The sequence below is a fragment of the Cydia strobilella genome, chromosome 12 (assembly GCF_947568885.1).
Source record: "Cydia strobilella chromosome 12, ilCydStro3.1, whole genome shotgun sequence".
Lineage (NCBI taxonomy): Eukaryota > Metazoa > Arthropoda > Insecta > Lepidoptera > Tortricidae > Cydia > Cydia strobilella.
The window spans coordinates 2,816,724-2,833,435 of record NC_086052.1 but is presented as its reverse complement, the minus strand read 5'-3'; the positions used below and the strand labels follow the sequence as shown (position 1 = coordinate 2,833,435).

At 38.4% G+C, this 16,712-nt stretch overlaps 1 protein-coding gene across 2 annotated transcripts in view; it reads right to left on the bottom strand.

Moving 5' to 3' along the window:
• LOC134745941 (fibronectin type III domain-containing protein 5) overlaps positions 1–16,712 on the bottom strand; it is a 146,109-nt gene that overhangs the window by 63,829 nt on the left and 65,568 nt on the right. For both annotated transcript variants that reach the window (XM_063680082.1, XM_063680083.1), the window contains exons 2-3: positions 12,783–12,893; positions 5,233–5,365 (exon numbers count right to left, since the gene is read on the bottom strand). In XM_063680082.1, the coding sequence (XP_063536152.1) occupies positions 5,233–5,365; positions 12,783–12,858 (209 nt within the window). In that variant the 5' untranslated portion in view covers positions 12,859–12,893. The remainder of the gene's footprint in view (positions 1–5,232; positions 5,366–12,782; positions 12,894–16,712) is intronic.

Genomic DNA, 16,712 nt, shown 5'->3' with positions numbered 1-16,712 from the left:
AAAACACACAATTATGGCTGCGATGCAGTTTACAACCCCGCATCAAGAAAGCCGGCCGCGGATCCGCCGGATCTTGACACTTCGGCCAAAACTCCTCCTAGATGAAGGTAATATCAACTGCATCATCTTTCTCTCATCCTCATTGCATCACAATAAGCCCTACAAATCGAGTTAGTAACATATTCCAATAGCTTGACAAAGGTTAGCTAACTACTAACTACATGTCCGCCTCAGGCAAACTATAATTATTAGAGGGTTGTATTCTGGTGAACGCGGACCTTGTTAACAACTAGTATAAGCCTGACCTCGAGATGCGTAGTAAATATGCGTAAGCAGGGACCAAGCTATGCTGGTTATATGAAAGGGAATAACAATTACATTGTATCTACATATTGCTAATTATATGTTGTTTGAAACTGATACTGGTCGTTATTGAATTACAAATTGACTGTTATTGATTTGTTGAAATTTAATTAGTATTTACTGTTTAGGATATTTCATAACACTAAGCCGTTTTTAAAGGGTAGGCAACTTGTAAGGTAAAGGCACCAGTACTCAACCATGCACCAGTGGTCAGCTTTTCCTGCTTATTTTTGGCTGTAGTTAGCAAAGTTTTTCCAATTTTCATATCAAATGTAAGTGATATTATAGATTGATAAACTATTAAATGAAAAATAGTTCAATTTTTAAAAGAATTGTCTAGCATGAACCACACCACTACTTTAAAGAAATGATGCCTTCTGACATGAAGGGTCATGTGATATGCGCCATTTTTTCTGGAGTGTCACATGTTATTTTGATTAGATGTTAACAGCTTAATTGTGATTTCTTGCTAAAACGTGTTGTGGTTTGCTACTTAATCTATCTGATAAAAGTTAAAAATAAATACAAATCCATATAAAAGTAACATTTTTAAGGCGGCTGACTATTGGCAACAATTTTTTGTACAAAATCCAATAGTCAGCCTCCCTTGGCTGACTACCGGGTTTGCGGCAGTAAGGTCGTAAACGCAGAAGTCAGCCGGGGGAGGCTGACCATAGAAATTAAGATTTATCCTCACAACCCACTAATCAGCCGTTAAAATGGGATGGCTGGGCACTGGATACTTAAAGGCTGTCTATTGGTACACAGGGGGCTGATTACTGGCAAAAAGGCCCTTTGTTTAAATTTAATGAAATATTTCCAAAAGTACAAAAATTCAACTAAATTATATTCTTAAATAGTAAAAACATTAATAAATCTTATTGGTCAATTAGTAAGCAAATGAACCGATCTTGAACGTAGAAATTTAGTAAAAAGGCTGACTGCTCTGGTGCCTTTACCTTATGTCAGTATTATGGAGTTGAATGCGGACGCCGTTTGTGGACACAAGCTGCAGTATTTTTAATTTAAATATCTATTATAATATGTTATTTTTAGGGTTCCGTACCCAAAGGGTAAAAACGGGACCCTATTACTAAGACTCCGCTGTCCGTCTGTCTGTCTGTCCATCTGTCTGTCTGTCTGTCACCAGGCTGTATCTCATGAACCGTGATAGCTAGACAGTTGAAATTTTCACAGATGATGTATTTCTGTTGCCGCTATAACAACAAATACTAAAAACAGAATAATATAAATATTAAAATGGGGCTCCCATACAACAAACGTGATTTTTTTGCTGTTTTTTTCCGTAACGGTACGGTACCCTTCGTACGTGAGTCCGACTCGCACTTGGCCGAGTTTTTTTTTATATGAGTCCCGCCGAGTTTCTTACCGTTCACATGTTAAGATACCCTCTAATTTATGGATTTAAATCTTTTCGGTCAGAGGTGTAGGGTTGGAGTCGGTTCTAGCTTTATTTGACATTCATAAGCGCATTGTAATAAACCTACTTGCAAAATAAACTATCTCTATAACCGCTTACAGTTAGGCTGCTGGTAGGCAGTATGATTGTTTGCCACTGACGTGGAATCAAGTAAAGTAGAAAAATACCTACCCTACATTTAAAATATTATATAGAAACGTAAAATATGTTACAATTAATTTAACTGAGTAGGCCCTTCCATATAAAGCTATTTATACATATATGTATATCATTTGTCTTCAACCCTATATGTTAAATTGTAGCAATTTATCAGGTCTATATTCCTGAGAGCATTATCTCTGGAGGGAAGAAGAGAAATTGAGACATTGCTGAGTAGGCAGGTATGTTATTTATTATAATTTTCACTAACAGTAATATTTTGTGCCAGATTTATGGCAAGTATTCGTTAATAAAATATACGACAGTCCGGGGTTTTTAATAAAATACCTACTATTTTTTGCTCATAAAAATATGTTTACTTGTTTCATTTTAACCTTAACTAATATTCCGTCTGTCTTTCTGTCTGTTACCTCTGCACGCTTAAACTGCTGTACCGATTTAGATGAAATTTGGAACGAAGATAGTTTTTAGGGTTCCGTACCCAAAGGATAAAAACGGGACCCTATTACTAAGACTACGCTATATGTGTAAGAAGCCCCTGGCGTCCATCGGCTCGTTGGGTGGACGACATCCGGAAGGTTGCGGGTCACTTCTGGATGAGATTAGCTCAGGACCGGGAAAAGTGGCGTACTGGAAGAGAGGCCTATGCTCAGCAGTGGGCGATAAAGGGCTGATATGATGATGATGATGATGATATGTCTGTCTGTATGTCTGCCCGTCTGTCATCAGGCTATATCTCATGATAAGTACAATGTATAAAAAAATCGGACAAGTGCGAGTCGGACTCGCGCACCGAGGACTCCGTACTTTTTAGTATTTTTTGTTATAGCGGCAACAGAAATACATCATCTGTGGAAATTTCAACTGTCTAGCTATCGCAGTTCATGAGATACAGCCTGGTGACAGACAGACAGACGGACAGACGGACAGACGGACAGAAGGACATCGGAGTCTTAGTAATAGGGTCCCGTTTTTACCCTTTGGGTACGGAACCCTAAAAAACTATTAGCTTAGCACCTCTGCATTATATGTAATTTCTATGCAACGGTCCTAAGCTATAGTTTTGCTGACTGTACATTGTACAATCCAAATGGATAGGATAATGATATAAATTAATTCAGCCACACGAATCTCCAACATTTTGCATGAATTGTACGGTTAAATTAGCGTAATTTGGCAATATAAAGCATTATTAATTGGTATAATATTATTAATTTACGGAGAATGTTTCATTGTTCATCAAAATTCTGGTCCGTGCCGACGTGGCTCGGCGCGGGTTACAAAAATTGTATTTCCATTATTATTTCGTCGGTATTGAAGAGATTGTACACTGCACCTGGTTTTAGAAAATAATGTTTCTCTTATCTTAAGAGTAACACGAACCTGACGTGGAAAAGCCGCTCCCATACAATCGACGTGACGAGGGATGATGACACATGTTGAATTTTATAACAAAATCTACCTATAGTAACATAGATAGCAAATGAGCAATTTATCACAATAATGTAGATATTAAAATAAAATATGGAAATAATACAAAAAATACAGGACTTAAAAGTTTCAAAATTTAACTAATTTTTCAACTTACAAAAAGGAAAAAGTAAGGGTACCGTTACACCGACAAAAACGCAATTTTCTTATTTTGTCCATACATTCAAAATGGGCTCTCAGTGAACTTGACGTCACGTTCACTTATCGTTTTGCTAACAAAACGATAAGTGGGCGCTGGTGAGTGGTGGGTAACGCTTTTAAAAGCGTTTCGCGAGTGAAGTACGACTGTCAGCTTTGACTATCATTTCTGACTTTTGTATTGATTTAATGCAATGGGTCCCATATAGACATTTGATCCTAAAAATAAACCTAATCGATTGATACCATTAATAAAAACTTGTCATCTAGCCTATTACATGAAACGTGGCCTGAACATTAACGTAACATATAAATATATAGATATGTCTGGTATAGTCTGTCCGCTTTTCTAAGATCAAGTGCGCCATAGTAAATCTATGGGGAACTAAACTTGATCTTAGGAATCGGACAGGCTATAATACTAGCTCAATTTTTTTTTATATTAAAATTTCTAGCAACGAAATCTAGTATCTGACTAATCAGATATGAATAGCTATAAAGGTAAAGGTAAGGTAAAGTAGGTATCTTTCCATATGTACTTTAAAGAAAATTATATAAAATAAATATTCATTAAGTTTCGAGGCTAGTGTACAATCTCTTTAATACAACGGCCTGGGCACGTAATTAGTACATTTTCCGCCGAAGGCCGGAAACAATAAGCAGACAAAGTTCTACTTTGGGCCGTCGTTGCTCATAAATATCGTATTCTTGTCACTAGCGTTGCCAGTTTTGTCACGTGAAACTTTCTTGTGTAACATGGCTATTATATTGAAGTAAAACTTCTTTAGGCGCGACTAATAGAGGGTAACAGATTTTTTCTGACGGAAGTAACGCTCAGTAGTGACACATGCACAACAAAGTGCCAACATAGCGATAAACGTCATCGTCAAACAAGTTTTACTTCAATCGCGCGTAAAGATTACACGCACACACTTTTTTTTCCGACTGTTTAACTGCCTAAAATCGGCTTTGTTTGTTTACTCGTATTTTAAATTAGAGGTTTTATTGGTACAACTTTGATTTTCTTACACAATGAGTTTTAACAAATAGCTATTCGGCAAACGATTCTTGAATAACTTCAGTAGGTACAGAAATCCCAGTTACAAGAAAAAAAAAAAAACTTAATTTTTTTTCTTTTTTTTTTAAAGGGAACCGCCTTCAAAAAAAACAACACACTGAATAGCACAATAGTTATTTGTTTTACAAGCGGTTTTTTAGATATGCCTTTCAAATCCCGCATTGTTCTTAATATATATTACATTTTTATCAAAACAAATTATCTTTCTACATTTTATACTCATGCCCAAGCTTTGCAAAGAAAAAAGACAGCGCACAGACAGCAGGAGGTCTAGCACGAATGCACCGCGACAGTATCTTGCGTGCGAGATAGACTATACCCGCCATTGTATTAATTAGAAAATAATGGTTAGTCTATCTCGTTTGCGAGATACAATGATGCGCTCGTCCTAACGGCACGGCCACGAACCGCGCGGCGGCGGCAGCGGCGAGCGGCGGCCATAGGTGGGAACGAAAGGTCCGATCACTGTGTCTCGCTCCAACCTATGGCCGCCGCTCGCCGCTGCCGCCGCCGCGCGATGTCGTGGCCGGGCCTATAGACTTCGTACGAAACCGATCCTTACCTCGCGTCAGAAGGCTTATACGTGACGTCGTACTTCTCCACCAAGTCCGCCGTGGTAGACCACGACACTCGCACCGTGGTGGGGTTTAGGAACGTCACTGTGATGTTCTCGGGTACCCCGGGACCCATTGAACCTGAAATAAATTATTAGTTTAATCATTTTTTTCTTTTTATTTCAGTACATGGATTGGATTTGGACCCGGGTATGTCCTTAAACTACGTCCGGACACGTATGTCCTTAAACTACGTCCAAAAGAGGTATGGGCACTGTGAATGACATCTCGCTTTGTGTGGTAGGGCACAGGACAGCGGATTTCATTCCAGATCTAGAGCAGAGTCCAACTGGGGAAGTACCTCCCCATTAATAGGTAGGATAGGTGTCTGTGAGCGGTACGCTAGTAGTCACGGTTTAAAATATAATGTCAGAAAGAGTGAATGTATGGTCTTTAAGGTTAGAAACAAATGCCCATCCGATATCCCACCTATCAAATTAAGCGGCGAGGTACTCGCTGTAGTGTCACAATTTAAATATCTCGGGCATATCGTGACATCTGACCTTAAAGACGATACGGACATTTAACGAGAACGAAGAGCATTGTCTATTAGAGCTAATATGATCGCCCGTAGGTTCGCTAAATTTTCTAATCAAGTCAAGGTCACTCTTTTCAGGGCTTACTGCACTTCCCTATATACTAGCGGCCTATGGGCGAACTACACAGTGGCACGGTAGAATTCTCTTCGTGTACAGTTCAATAACGCTTTCAGGGTGCTGATGGGGCTGCCGCGATACTGCAGTGCATCAGGGATGTTTGCCGAGGCGCGGGTGGACTGTTTCCACACGACTATGCGCAAGCGATGTACATCCCTGGTGCGCCGGATCCGCGCCAGTACCAACAGCATTCTGAAAATGATATCTGACCGTTTAGACTGTGCATATCTCAACCGCTGTTGTAGTATACACCTGAACCTGTATATTGTACATCCCGTACTATACCTACACTGACACCTGAAAACTTGTAAGAAGTGTGAGTGTTAGGCCCTAATCTTGTTATCTTGAGATCTATCGTAGGGGTGTGGACTGTATAGGGTGCGGCATAGGCGGCAAGAATGGAGTAAAACAACTGGAGCTCTTCTTAAATCAGATGCAGGAGGGTCGAGGTCGGAGAGGTCTTCTTTTTCTTCTTAGGAGAGGTGTTGCTTGCTTGGCTGCTCGATTCGTAATGGCTTCCTATGGCCGGCGCACCGCCTTTTATTCCCTCCATATTTAAAGACCTCGTCCCCCGCGCCGCACCGGCGCGGGCGTCTGCGCTTCGCGCATGCGCAGACCTCTCTTTCCTCGACTCTCCTACGTTTCTCTTTATTTATTAAAGTTATGTTATATATTAACAAATTACATGTTTTATTTATTTATCCTACCTATCTTATTAGATTCTAGTCTATTATCACAATTTCTTATTAGAATAAGGTAGCGTATACTTTGCCCTATTTTCTTATACAGATCTACGTAATGAAACACAATGAGGAAAATTCTTTATTTGTTATAAGCCTATCTTAATTAAATTATATTGCAATCCTAACTTTACCTAATTGGAATTCTCTTATTGGATTCCTTTAAGAGGTTCAAAGTATGCTACTCATACTTTGTCCTGTTATGAAAACATACTAAATACAATTTATTTCTATACGTGACGCGACTTAAAATTATTACATGTTAAAATGACTCTAAGTTACAAAATACTATGCGCGTCGTGTACAAGAAGTATGAAGTGACATTTTATCAAATTTTAAAATTTTAATTTTAATTTAATTCTAATTAATGATAATACCTATTATACATTTTTAAATTTTAATTTTTAAACATATTTTAGTGACATTGATATTAATTTTATTGAATTTTGTTTTTATTGTATTTTGTTTGATTTAATTTCACTTCTTTTCAATTTTTTATTAATTAATTTATTATTAAGTTTATTGACATTCGTTATATAGTGTATAATACTAACCATATATTTAAGCTTTATGTGTACTAACAACAATGATCTCAGTTGGTCTATGAATAAAAATTAAATTAAATTAAAATTAAATGATATTTCGTACATAAGTTCCGAAAAAACTCATTGGTACGAGCCGGGGTTTGAACCCGCGACCTCCGGATTGAAAGTCGCACATTTACCGCTAGGCCACTAGCGCTTCAATACAAAATCAGCATATCAAAACTATTACATTTTGCCTCTATGTCTTGCCACTCAATATTTTAATTAAAAAATAGTCTGAGCGAATTTTACCACAACAAGTCACAAGTGTGAACAAAACAAACTAATGATTCTAAGAAATAAGTCGCATTGCGCAGAAAACTTATAACAGATTGTCAAAGGTTTCGCAGTGGAATTCAAAGGAACAGAAAATAAAACCACGTATTTTTCTAGCAGCAAAGAAGAAAAAGGCTTCAAATTGAAACAGCTAATAGAGTTCGTAATAAAATATCTTTCGACATTTTCTTGGTATGTTCTCACAGCTAAATAGCTCAGCTGAAAGATGTTGTATTAAAAACTCGTCTGTGAAAAATGAAGAGGTTGTAAGTACCTCTTCAAATTTCATAGACGATTAGGGCATTTGACAATTTTTATTAATACTATCAGTCGGTCGGGGTTGTTTTGAGAATCAAATTTAATGTCTGTATGCGACCCATTGTCTTAAAGCTGAAAAATGATGGTCAAAGTCTGGCATCCGCACTTTACTGACGAGACGCTTTTACATTCATAAAAATTTGTCACAATTAAATACCCTATTTACCATTATTGTGATGTGGGTATACTAAATAATTTAGAACTCGCAAACTAACAAAATGTTTTACTAAGTAGCTTTGTTATTTAAGAAAATGCTCGTTATATTTCATTTAATAAGCTGTCTAGAGTTTCTGGCTATAGTTTCATGATTAAAAATAAATAAAAAGCACTGTTTTTCTTACGGGAAACTGTTAAAGTTTCAAGTTTCTTAATTTATAGGCGAAACATTCCAGAAATGTGTCCCATAAGAACGCTAGTTTTTCATTTTTTTATAATAATTCTACTTTGTACGTTGTCATAGTGACTTGGCGACTTATCACTGTCTCAAAATGTGAATTGGCATAAAAATCAGTCCTAGAGTGTACAGCAGCAGCCGGTGCAAATGATGATGATAACTCGAGACAATAAAATACTGCATTCAATAGCGAATTCTAGGTATGCCACTTATATCTGCGCCGCCCCTTTAAAGGCGGAGGTGGCACTTGGGTTTTTAGACGGTAGTAGGATCCTCGTCCTTTAGTCCGTCATACCCGTCTCGCTCCCCTCGAGACGGGATACGTGAAGGCATTTTCACAACGTAAAAAAACGTAAGTATGCCACTTATCCTCATAAACTGAACTGAAATAAATGTCATATACGAAGGAAAAAAAAATGACCAAAGCCTCCAGCTGGAGCTGGAGTGGTAGCTCTGGACACTGGAGGCTTTGGTAATTTTTTCCTTAGTATATGACATTTATTTCAGTTTATGCCACTTATCGTCGGGTGAGAATACGTTTATGGGATACGCCACTTAGAGTTTTGAATGATTCACGGTTAGTTTCACTAGACTTATATTGACCGGGATATAGACCGTGATTACCTTTTGTATTATTTGTGAGCTCCCGATATTTCGACGCAGTTACATGCATCATGTTCACGGGTGACCCACATATAATACAAAAGGTAATCACGGTCTATATCCCGGTCAATATAAGTCTAGTGATACGCCACTTACATTGGTTTGTAGGAGAGCGACAAGAAGCAAAAAATTTCTTGCATTTATAGGAAATATTGAACTTATCATTTAGGCACATATGTTTACTATTTAAAGTATTTAAGGGGATCCCATGCCCCAATGACCTTTGATTTGAATCCCTTAGTTTTCTAATGTTTTTTGTAGCTTATCATATTAACAGTAACGGATTTTAGCAATATAGTATCCCATATTTACTTCAAAGTTCATTGTTTTCGAAATATTTGGCATCAAAGTTGAACAATTTTAGGCCAAAAAACTGGTTTTCTGGCCATAACTTTTGTGTTAATTAGTTTAAAATTAAAACCTTAGACAAATTTTTAGAGACGTCTAAGACGAACCCAAATATGTAGATTTCGTATAAGTAAAATCTTTCACAGCAATCGAGATACGAAAAAACTGTTTTTTAGACAATGTTTAAAACAATCATAAATAAATAAGTATTCATTTTTTTCACAATCCGGTAGACAAAAATGGAGATAAAAGATTGAAAAACCGATAGCCGCTTGTCTTATAATTCTATGTGTAGTGCAAAAGTAGGAGATACGATTCAAAACTTGTCAAAAATCGATGAAAACCTCAGGTAGCCCCTTAAAGGGTTAACCATACGTATGTAACTAGTTAAAAAAAACCTGGTCACGAAATTAACATACATTTTGACATTCCAAATTTTGAAATAGCGATTAACTCAAACGATTAACTCACTAGACATGTTCTTTCCGTGTATCCTTCAGATAGAGTTCCCTATTCTGTACAACATAAGCGCAATTTCACCTTATGTCCTACAAAATCTTCCAATGAGTCACGAAAACGTGTGGAATTTTCGTAACCGTACAGTTTTTAGCCCAAATTCGGGTTTCGTGATTATCTCACCAGAATGAGCTATTCAGTCCTACCAAATTAGTAGTAGTAGGACTTTGTTTTTAAATGGTTGTTTGATGGAAATAAATAGGAAGACAATTTAACAACCGGTTGTTGCGTATTTTGTTGACTGTACAGAGTAAACCATCGCAATGAAAAACAAATAAAACGGCAAAATAAACAAGCTCACTCTACGACATTAAATACTGTTTTCATTCAATGTTCATGAGACATTCGATTTATTTCGTACAAAATAAAATGGAGAAAAAAGAACATGTTTATTTTTAAACGAGTATTTGCCCTGAAGCTTGTTTTTGGTTTGATTTTAGTACGCACATTGGCAAAAACAAATTAAACAACACAGAGAGAAAACTTTGAGGCAAATTCATTGTTTAAACAAATTATATTGGAAACATTTATTTATTTTTCATTCATTTAGGTATACTGGTATATCTGGCGTTATGCTGATTGGGGGGTCCCATATTAGCGTCCAATGTTTTTTTTTTATGAATGATTTTTTTTAATATCTGTATGTCTTCATTTCTATATGTTATATGTTGTGCGTTAAATAAATATATTTTCATTCTTCCTTTCTTCTTAAATATACTAAAAAGGTTCCATTATAATTCATAAATGAATTTGTTAGAACTCAATATAATTGCTTCTAAAACTAAATTAGGACTAAGCTTATCCCACTCCAAGGGCTCAGTAAATAAGTAATGTACACATACTCCGAAGTAACCCTCACAGGGACTGATTTACATAAATCTGAATAATAACTTATTGAAAGCGGTTACCTTCTTTGCAAGGACCAAGTTTGTCTGCCATATTTGGGGAAGATGTTTAATTTAAATAATGTGCGTTTCTCCAGAAACTTCTGCCTCGCACAGATAAACTGAGGAATGAAGTGTCGCACGCGGTATTTCCGGACCGATACGACCTTCAAAAAAAGTGCGTACTTCTTTTTTAAAGGCCAGCAATGCATTTGCAACCACTGATGTTTCAGGTGTCCACGGCCGACGAAAACAGTGTTGTGTTCCTGGCGGTGAGTAATGTTGCCAGAGCTCAACGAGGGTGCGGTGTTAGGGTCGGCAACGCGCATGTAACTCCTCTGGAGTTGCAGGCGTACATAGGCTACGGAGACTGCTTAACATCAAGAGGACCGTATGCTTCTTAGCCACCGACGTAGTATATAAAAAAATGCTTACTGCGAGGCTAGGCCGATTTGTGTAAGATTTTCCCATAATATTTATTAATTTATTTAACTTTTACTAAAGCAGCTACCCTGAAATCACAAATAAATTCTGGTCTCCAAACATGGTGTACAACTTTAGTACCTAACTTTAGTATGGAACACCTTTTTTGTAATTTCAGGGTTGCTCTTAGATGCTGCTCATGCTGATAATGAGTACAGTTGTGTACATTATATCGTGTCACTTAAAAAATTCACCCCGTAAATACAGTAATAAGATAATTCATAAACTGTTACTTTTGTCCCCATTCTCCCCTACATGTAGAGGTACGGGAGATGTTATATATATTTCACCAAATTGCCTGTTCTTTACAAAGTGCTTTTAAATTAGATATATTCATACTGTAGAAAACCCGGCCAGGGCTCTCGGCGGCTTTTACCGCAGAAAGAGAGCAATACATATTTTATGGTAACGTACGGATTAACTCCCGATAACCTGTTAGAGAGGAAATTATTAAGGATAATAATTATATTATTTTCACCTCGGCAGCTTAACTTATACCGCGTTGCTACAAGAAAGCAATTAAGCATGCAAAATCGTTCTTAGATCAAAGAGCAAAATCACAATATTAAATAGTTACAGTGCCTCAAGCAGTTTTTCGTTGTGTATTTTACACCATATTTAACAATTATTTTTTTACTTGTTTGTGCAAAATGTTTTTTATGGCGTACTTTTGAGGGTTCCGTACCCAAAGGGTAAATATGGGACCCTATTACTAAGGTCTGTCCATCTGTCACCAGGCTGTATCTCATGAACCGTGATAGGTAGACAGTTGAAATTTTCACAGATGATGTATTTCTGTTGCCGCTATAACAACAAATACTAAAAAGTACGGAACCCTCGGTGGGCGAGTCCGACTCGCACTTGTCCGGTTTTTTTCCTATGGTTTCACTGTTGACACCGGGAGGTCTAGACAAGATGACAATTTTACATGGAAATATACCAAACGAAAGGAATAAAGTGTATCAGGATGAGATGCTACGAAAAGTCACGTGACTATTTTCATACATTATACCGCGTTGCTACAAGAAAGCAATTAAGCATGCAAAATCGTTCTTAGATCAAAGAGCAAAATCACAATAATAAATAGTTACAGTGCCTCAAGCAGTTTTTCGTTGTGTATTTTACACCATATTTAACAATTATTTTTTTACTTGTTTGTGCAAAATGTTTTTTATGGCGTACTTTTGAGGGTTCCGTACCCAAAGGGTAAATATGGGACCCTATTACTAAGGTCTGTCCATCTGTCACCAGGCTGTATCTCATGAACCGTGATAGCTAGACAGTTGAAATTTTCACAGATGATGTATTTCTGTTGCCGCTATAACAACAAATACTAAAAAGTACGGAACCCTCGGTGGGCGAGTCCGACTCGCACTTGTACGGTTTTTTACCTATGGTTTCACTGTTGACACCGGGAGGTCTAGACAAGATGACAATTTTACATGGAAATATACCAAACGAAAGGAATAAAGTGTATCAGGATGAGATGCTACGAAAAGTCACGTGACTATTTTCATACATTATTTAAGTTTCAATCGGCGTTTTCTATCAACTTGGCTAGGCCCCCAGAACATGCAGTAACCAATATTGGTTTCACTACTCACTGCAAATCCAACAAATAATACAGTATACTCACCAGCGTTAACAAGTCGCAGCAATATGGATAGCGCAACGGCAAGGGCGGCGGGATGCGCGAGCGGCGCGCGCCGCATTGCGCGCCCACCGCACTGCTCATGCCATGCCGTTTCTGGAAAGAGAGCAATGGATTAGGTACATTGTAAGAATCTCAACCAAATCTTAATACCTATGTAACCTGTTTTTAGAAAAACGAAGGAGTCGCGGTTCTCTGTGATTAATTAACAGGAGCATTATTAAGAACCACAAGTTCATTGAAAATCAGAGTTTAAACGCAGCTCTATTTATTGTGAATTTAGGGCCCTTAATGGATATTTATTTCTTAGTAAAATGCCAAACTTATTTTTAATAAATTGCGACATTGATAAGAAAATTTATAAGATTGATTCACGACGCGCCGCATCGCTTTGCTTCGCGTTCGCGTGTTTTTCGCCTACGTATTACGCTGCGTAAGACTCAGTGTAAGGCCTGAGTGGACGCTCGAAGCGGACCGTTCGGCGGGGCGTGCAGCGTGACGTCAGACTCACAAGTGATTTGAGCAGCGTGCACTAAGGCCGCTCCTATACGTTTGCATTTGTTTAACATGCACGCCGCACGCCCCGCACCGCTGCACGCCCAACTCAAGCGTCCACTCAGGCCTTACACACGCATAGGTCTGCTGCGGTTGTTTCTGCCTAATGACGACACCTGTCACTGTTCTATGGTTGTACCCATCTGACAAAACCTACGTTGCGGATTAAAATTTTCTCATCCTTTTAAATTAATTCTAATGTTGACAGTTTAAAAAATGATGAATAAATGATCAAGGCCATTTCTTTATATGTAAATAAGCCTTCAGACTTCTTCAAACAACCAACTAAACAAAGAAACATTTCAATCAGGTACACGTCAGCGGGCTTATAGGTTAACAACTGAAGTACGTTAAAAAGCATGGCCTGGTGAAATTAATTTTCTACTCGTAATTAATTTAACGAATACCCTTGTGTTTATGTAGTGGGCGTGACCGGCGACGGACAGGGTTTTATGGTTGCAAAGTTTGATTAAAATAACGACATAATAATTATTTTAATTTCACCTTAACTTAGTAACGAAATAATTATTAATTTAATTTTCCCTTCATGTTTACAATCACGAGAAAACCTTATTGGCACACTCAGATCAAGATCAGATAAGGTCAAACAAAGATCAGGTAAGAGAAATACCGAGGCAAGAGAAACATTTGTAGTGAATCATCGGACCAGGTGGTCAGTGATAACAAATGCACCCTGTATAGTATATTATAGTACGTTATAATAACAAAACTTTCGTGAGACACAGACATATTAAATATATTAATAACGGGTCACTCGCGTATTTTAAGTCGAAACACGCTCGACAAGTTTCACTCCCATCCGCTCGCACACTCGACATCGCATGCTCGACGTGTCCTGATGACACCCCTCGGTACAGAGTGAAACATGTCGAGCGTTTTTCGATTTAAAATACGTGAGTGACCCGTTACTAATATATTTAATATTATAGTACGTCCTTGGACCCGGGTATGTCCTTAAACTGCGTCCGGACCCGGATATCTCCTTAAACTACGTCCAAAAGAGAGGTATGGGCACTGTGAATGACATCTCGCTTTGTGTGGTAGGGCACAGGACAGCGGATGTCATTCCAGATCTAGAGCAGAGCCCAACTGGGGAAGTACCTCCTTACAGAAAACCGCAGCCAAATGACACTAGACCCTACTCATAGTGTTGTGTTCCTGCCGGTATGTAAGGTTGCCAGAGCTCAACGAGGGAGAGGAGTGTTAGGGTCGGCAACGCGCGTGTAATATCTCCGGTGTTGCAGGCGTCCATAGGCTACGGTAACTGCTTATCATCAGGCAAGCCGTATGCTTGATTGCCACCGACGTGGTATAAAAAAAAAAGTAGTAACCCTAGGATAGGGATAATGTATGCATTATTTATGCCAAGTTTGTGCAGTTAGAATGTGGTCAGAGTCTATTGTTTCGCTTGCCCCGAGCAAAATAAACTTTGTCTTACTCCACCTGACCTTACTTATATAAACAAGATACAACTCAAGATAACACAGTTTTGCATCAAAAACGTTAGTTTGTCGTACCTACGACGTTATCGAATTTAAACTGTTGTGAGACATACTAACAGTAAATAATTTCACGGCTTAGACTCACTTGTTTTAGTCACTCGCGCGACATGTTTCGGAGAGCCTAGGTCTCCTTTCTCAAGCACTAATAGTGCGAGCTTGATAAAGTGCGTAACGAGCACATCAAAGGAAGTTTCAAAATAGCGCCCATCACTGAGAAACTCGTCGAACAGAGGCTGAGGTGGTATGGACATATTATGAGGCGTGGCGATGACCATATCGTGAAAAAGGCGCTGGCCCTTCAGGAAACCAAAAGAGGACCAGGGCGCCGGCCTGCTATTTGGTGGACCACCGTGTCAAAGGATTTAGAACGAGCCCAATTAAATCCACAGACAACCCAGGACAGTTGGTCCTGGCGCATGAAAACGAGGAAAGCCGACCTCAAATAATGGGATAAAGGCAAAGACGAAGAAGAAGAAGTGCGAGCAGCGTTCACAGCGACCGTGTATTGCGTACGCAATTACGACGTTATTATTTAAGTCACACCCCCATTCCAAACAAAAACATCTCCTATTTACAAGTTTTTGCCAATATCTATTTTTATATATCATACTTAAAAGGGATATATGTATACCTTGTATAGGAGGAAAACGGTACCACAGTGTTCACAGATGGAAGGAATCATGCACCTACTAAGTTTTCAGTGTGGGACTCAATAGCTCGCTGTCGTATGTCCCTCGCCTCGCCAGCTTTTGTTTCTAAATATGCGCCCTTCGCTGTCAACAGTTTCCATGGACATTGTTGCGATTCAATTCAATTCAATTTATTTATTTCGCTCGAACATACACAGTTGTTATGGTTACATGTCATTGGGATGTTATTGGGATGTGATAAATTGTTTTACACCGGTTGGATAGCTTTTTCAAGGTCCGTATTGTAAAATGAATATACTTCGCGCCAACTGCTGACTCGGAGTTGCTTAGGGTACGTAGGTAACATGCCAATGGTTTACGCTCCGTAACGAACGAAACGCAACTGTCACTGTGGCACTAATATGGAAGAATGATAGACACAAAGCGTTTCGTTATCGTAGCGCAGTCGACTCACCTTGGCTAGGCACCCAGATCCTCCTCCATTTTGTCGCTCCAGCGATACCTGTAGGCCGAGCACATGATTGGCGCGACAGTATCTCGCCACGAGATAGACTACCCGTCTTTTACCAACTCTATGAATTAAAGAGGGATGGGTAGTCTATGTCGCGGCGAGATACTCTCGCGCCAATCATGTGCTAGCCCGGCTGGGGCGTCCGACCAACAACAGGAGGCCGGAAGTAGCGCAGGAGAAAAGTGGCGGTGTTTTTGGTCACTGAGCCAACGGAGTAAACTGGTAAGTCTGAATGAATATGATGTTAAAATAAAACTTTTTTGTTATATTTACCTAAATAATAACAAATAACTAAATTCTTTCACTTAATAGAGCAAAACCATTTTTTATACGGAAAAAATGTATATATTGTACCGTTTTTCGTCTGTTACTATTTTATTTATTGCATACTTAAGGGTCAAATAAATATTAACACTGCCTGTACCCACGTTAATATAAGTAGAATAACCTACCTACAGCCTGAGTGGATTCAATAGATTTTGTTTCCACGCCCCCGTTGACTGGGAATAGATGCCATCTAAACTTTTAATTTTTAATTGTTATATAAGTAGATTGTACCGATAAATCGTTTTACAAAGGTTGGATTGGAAATTTTAAAGGTTGCGTCCTTTAAAATTTGCACTCCTAATTAAGTTACAGTAAAAATTGACTGTTTCGCAGTTACGAAGGTATAATG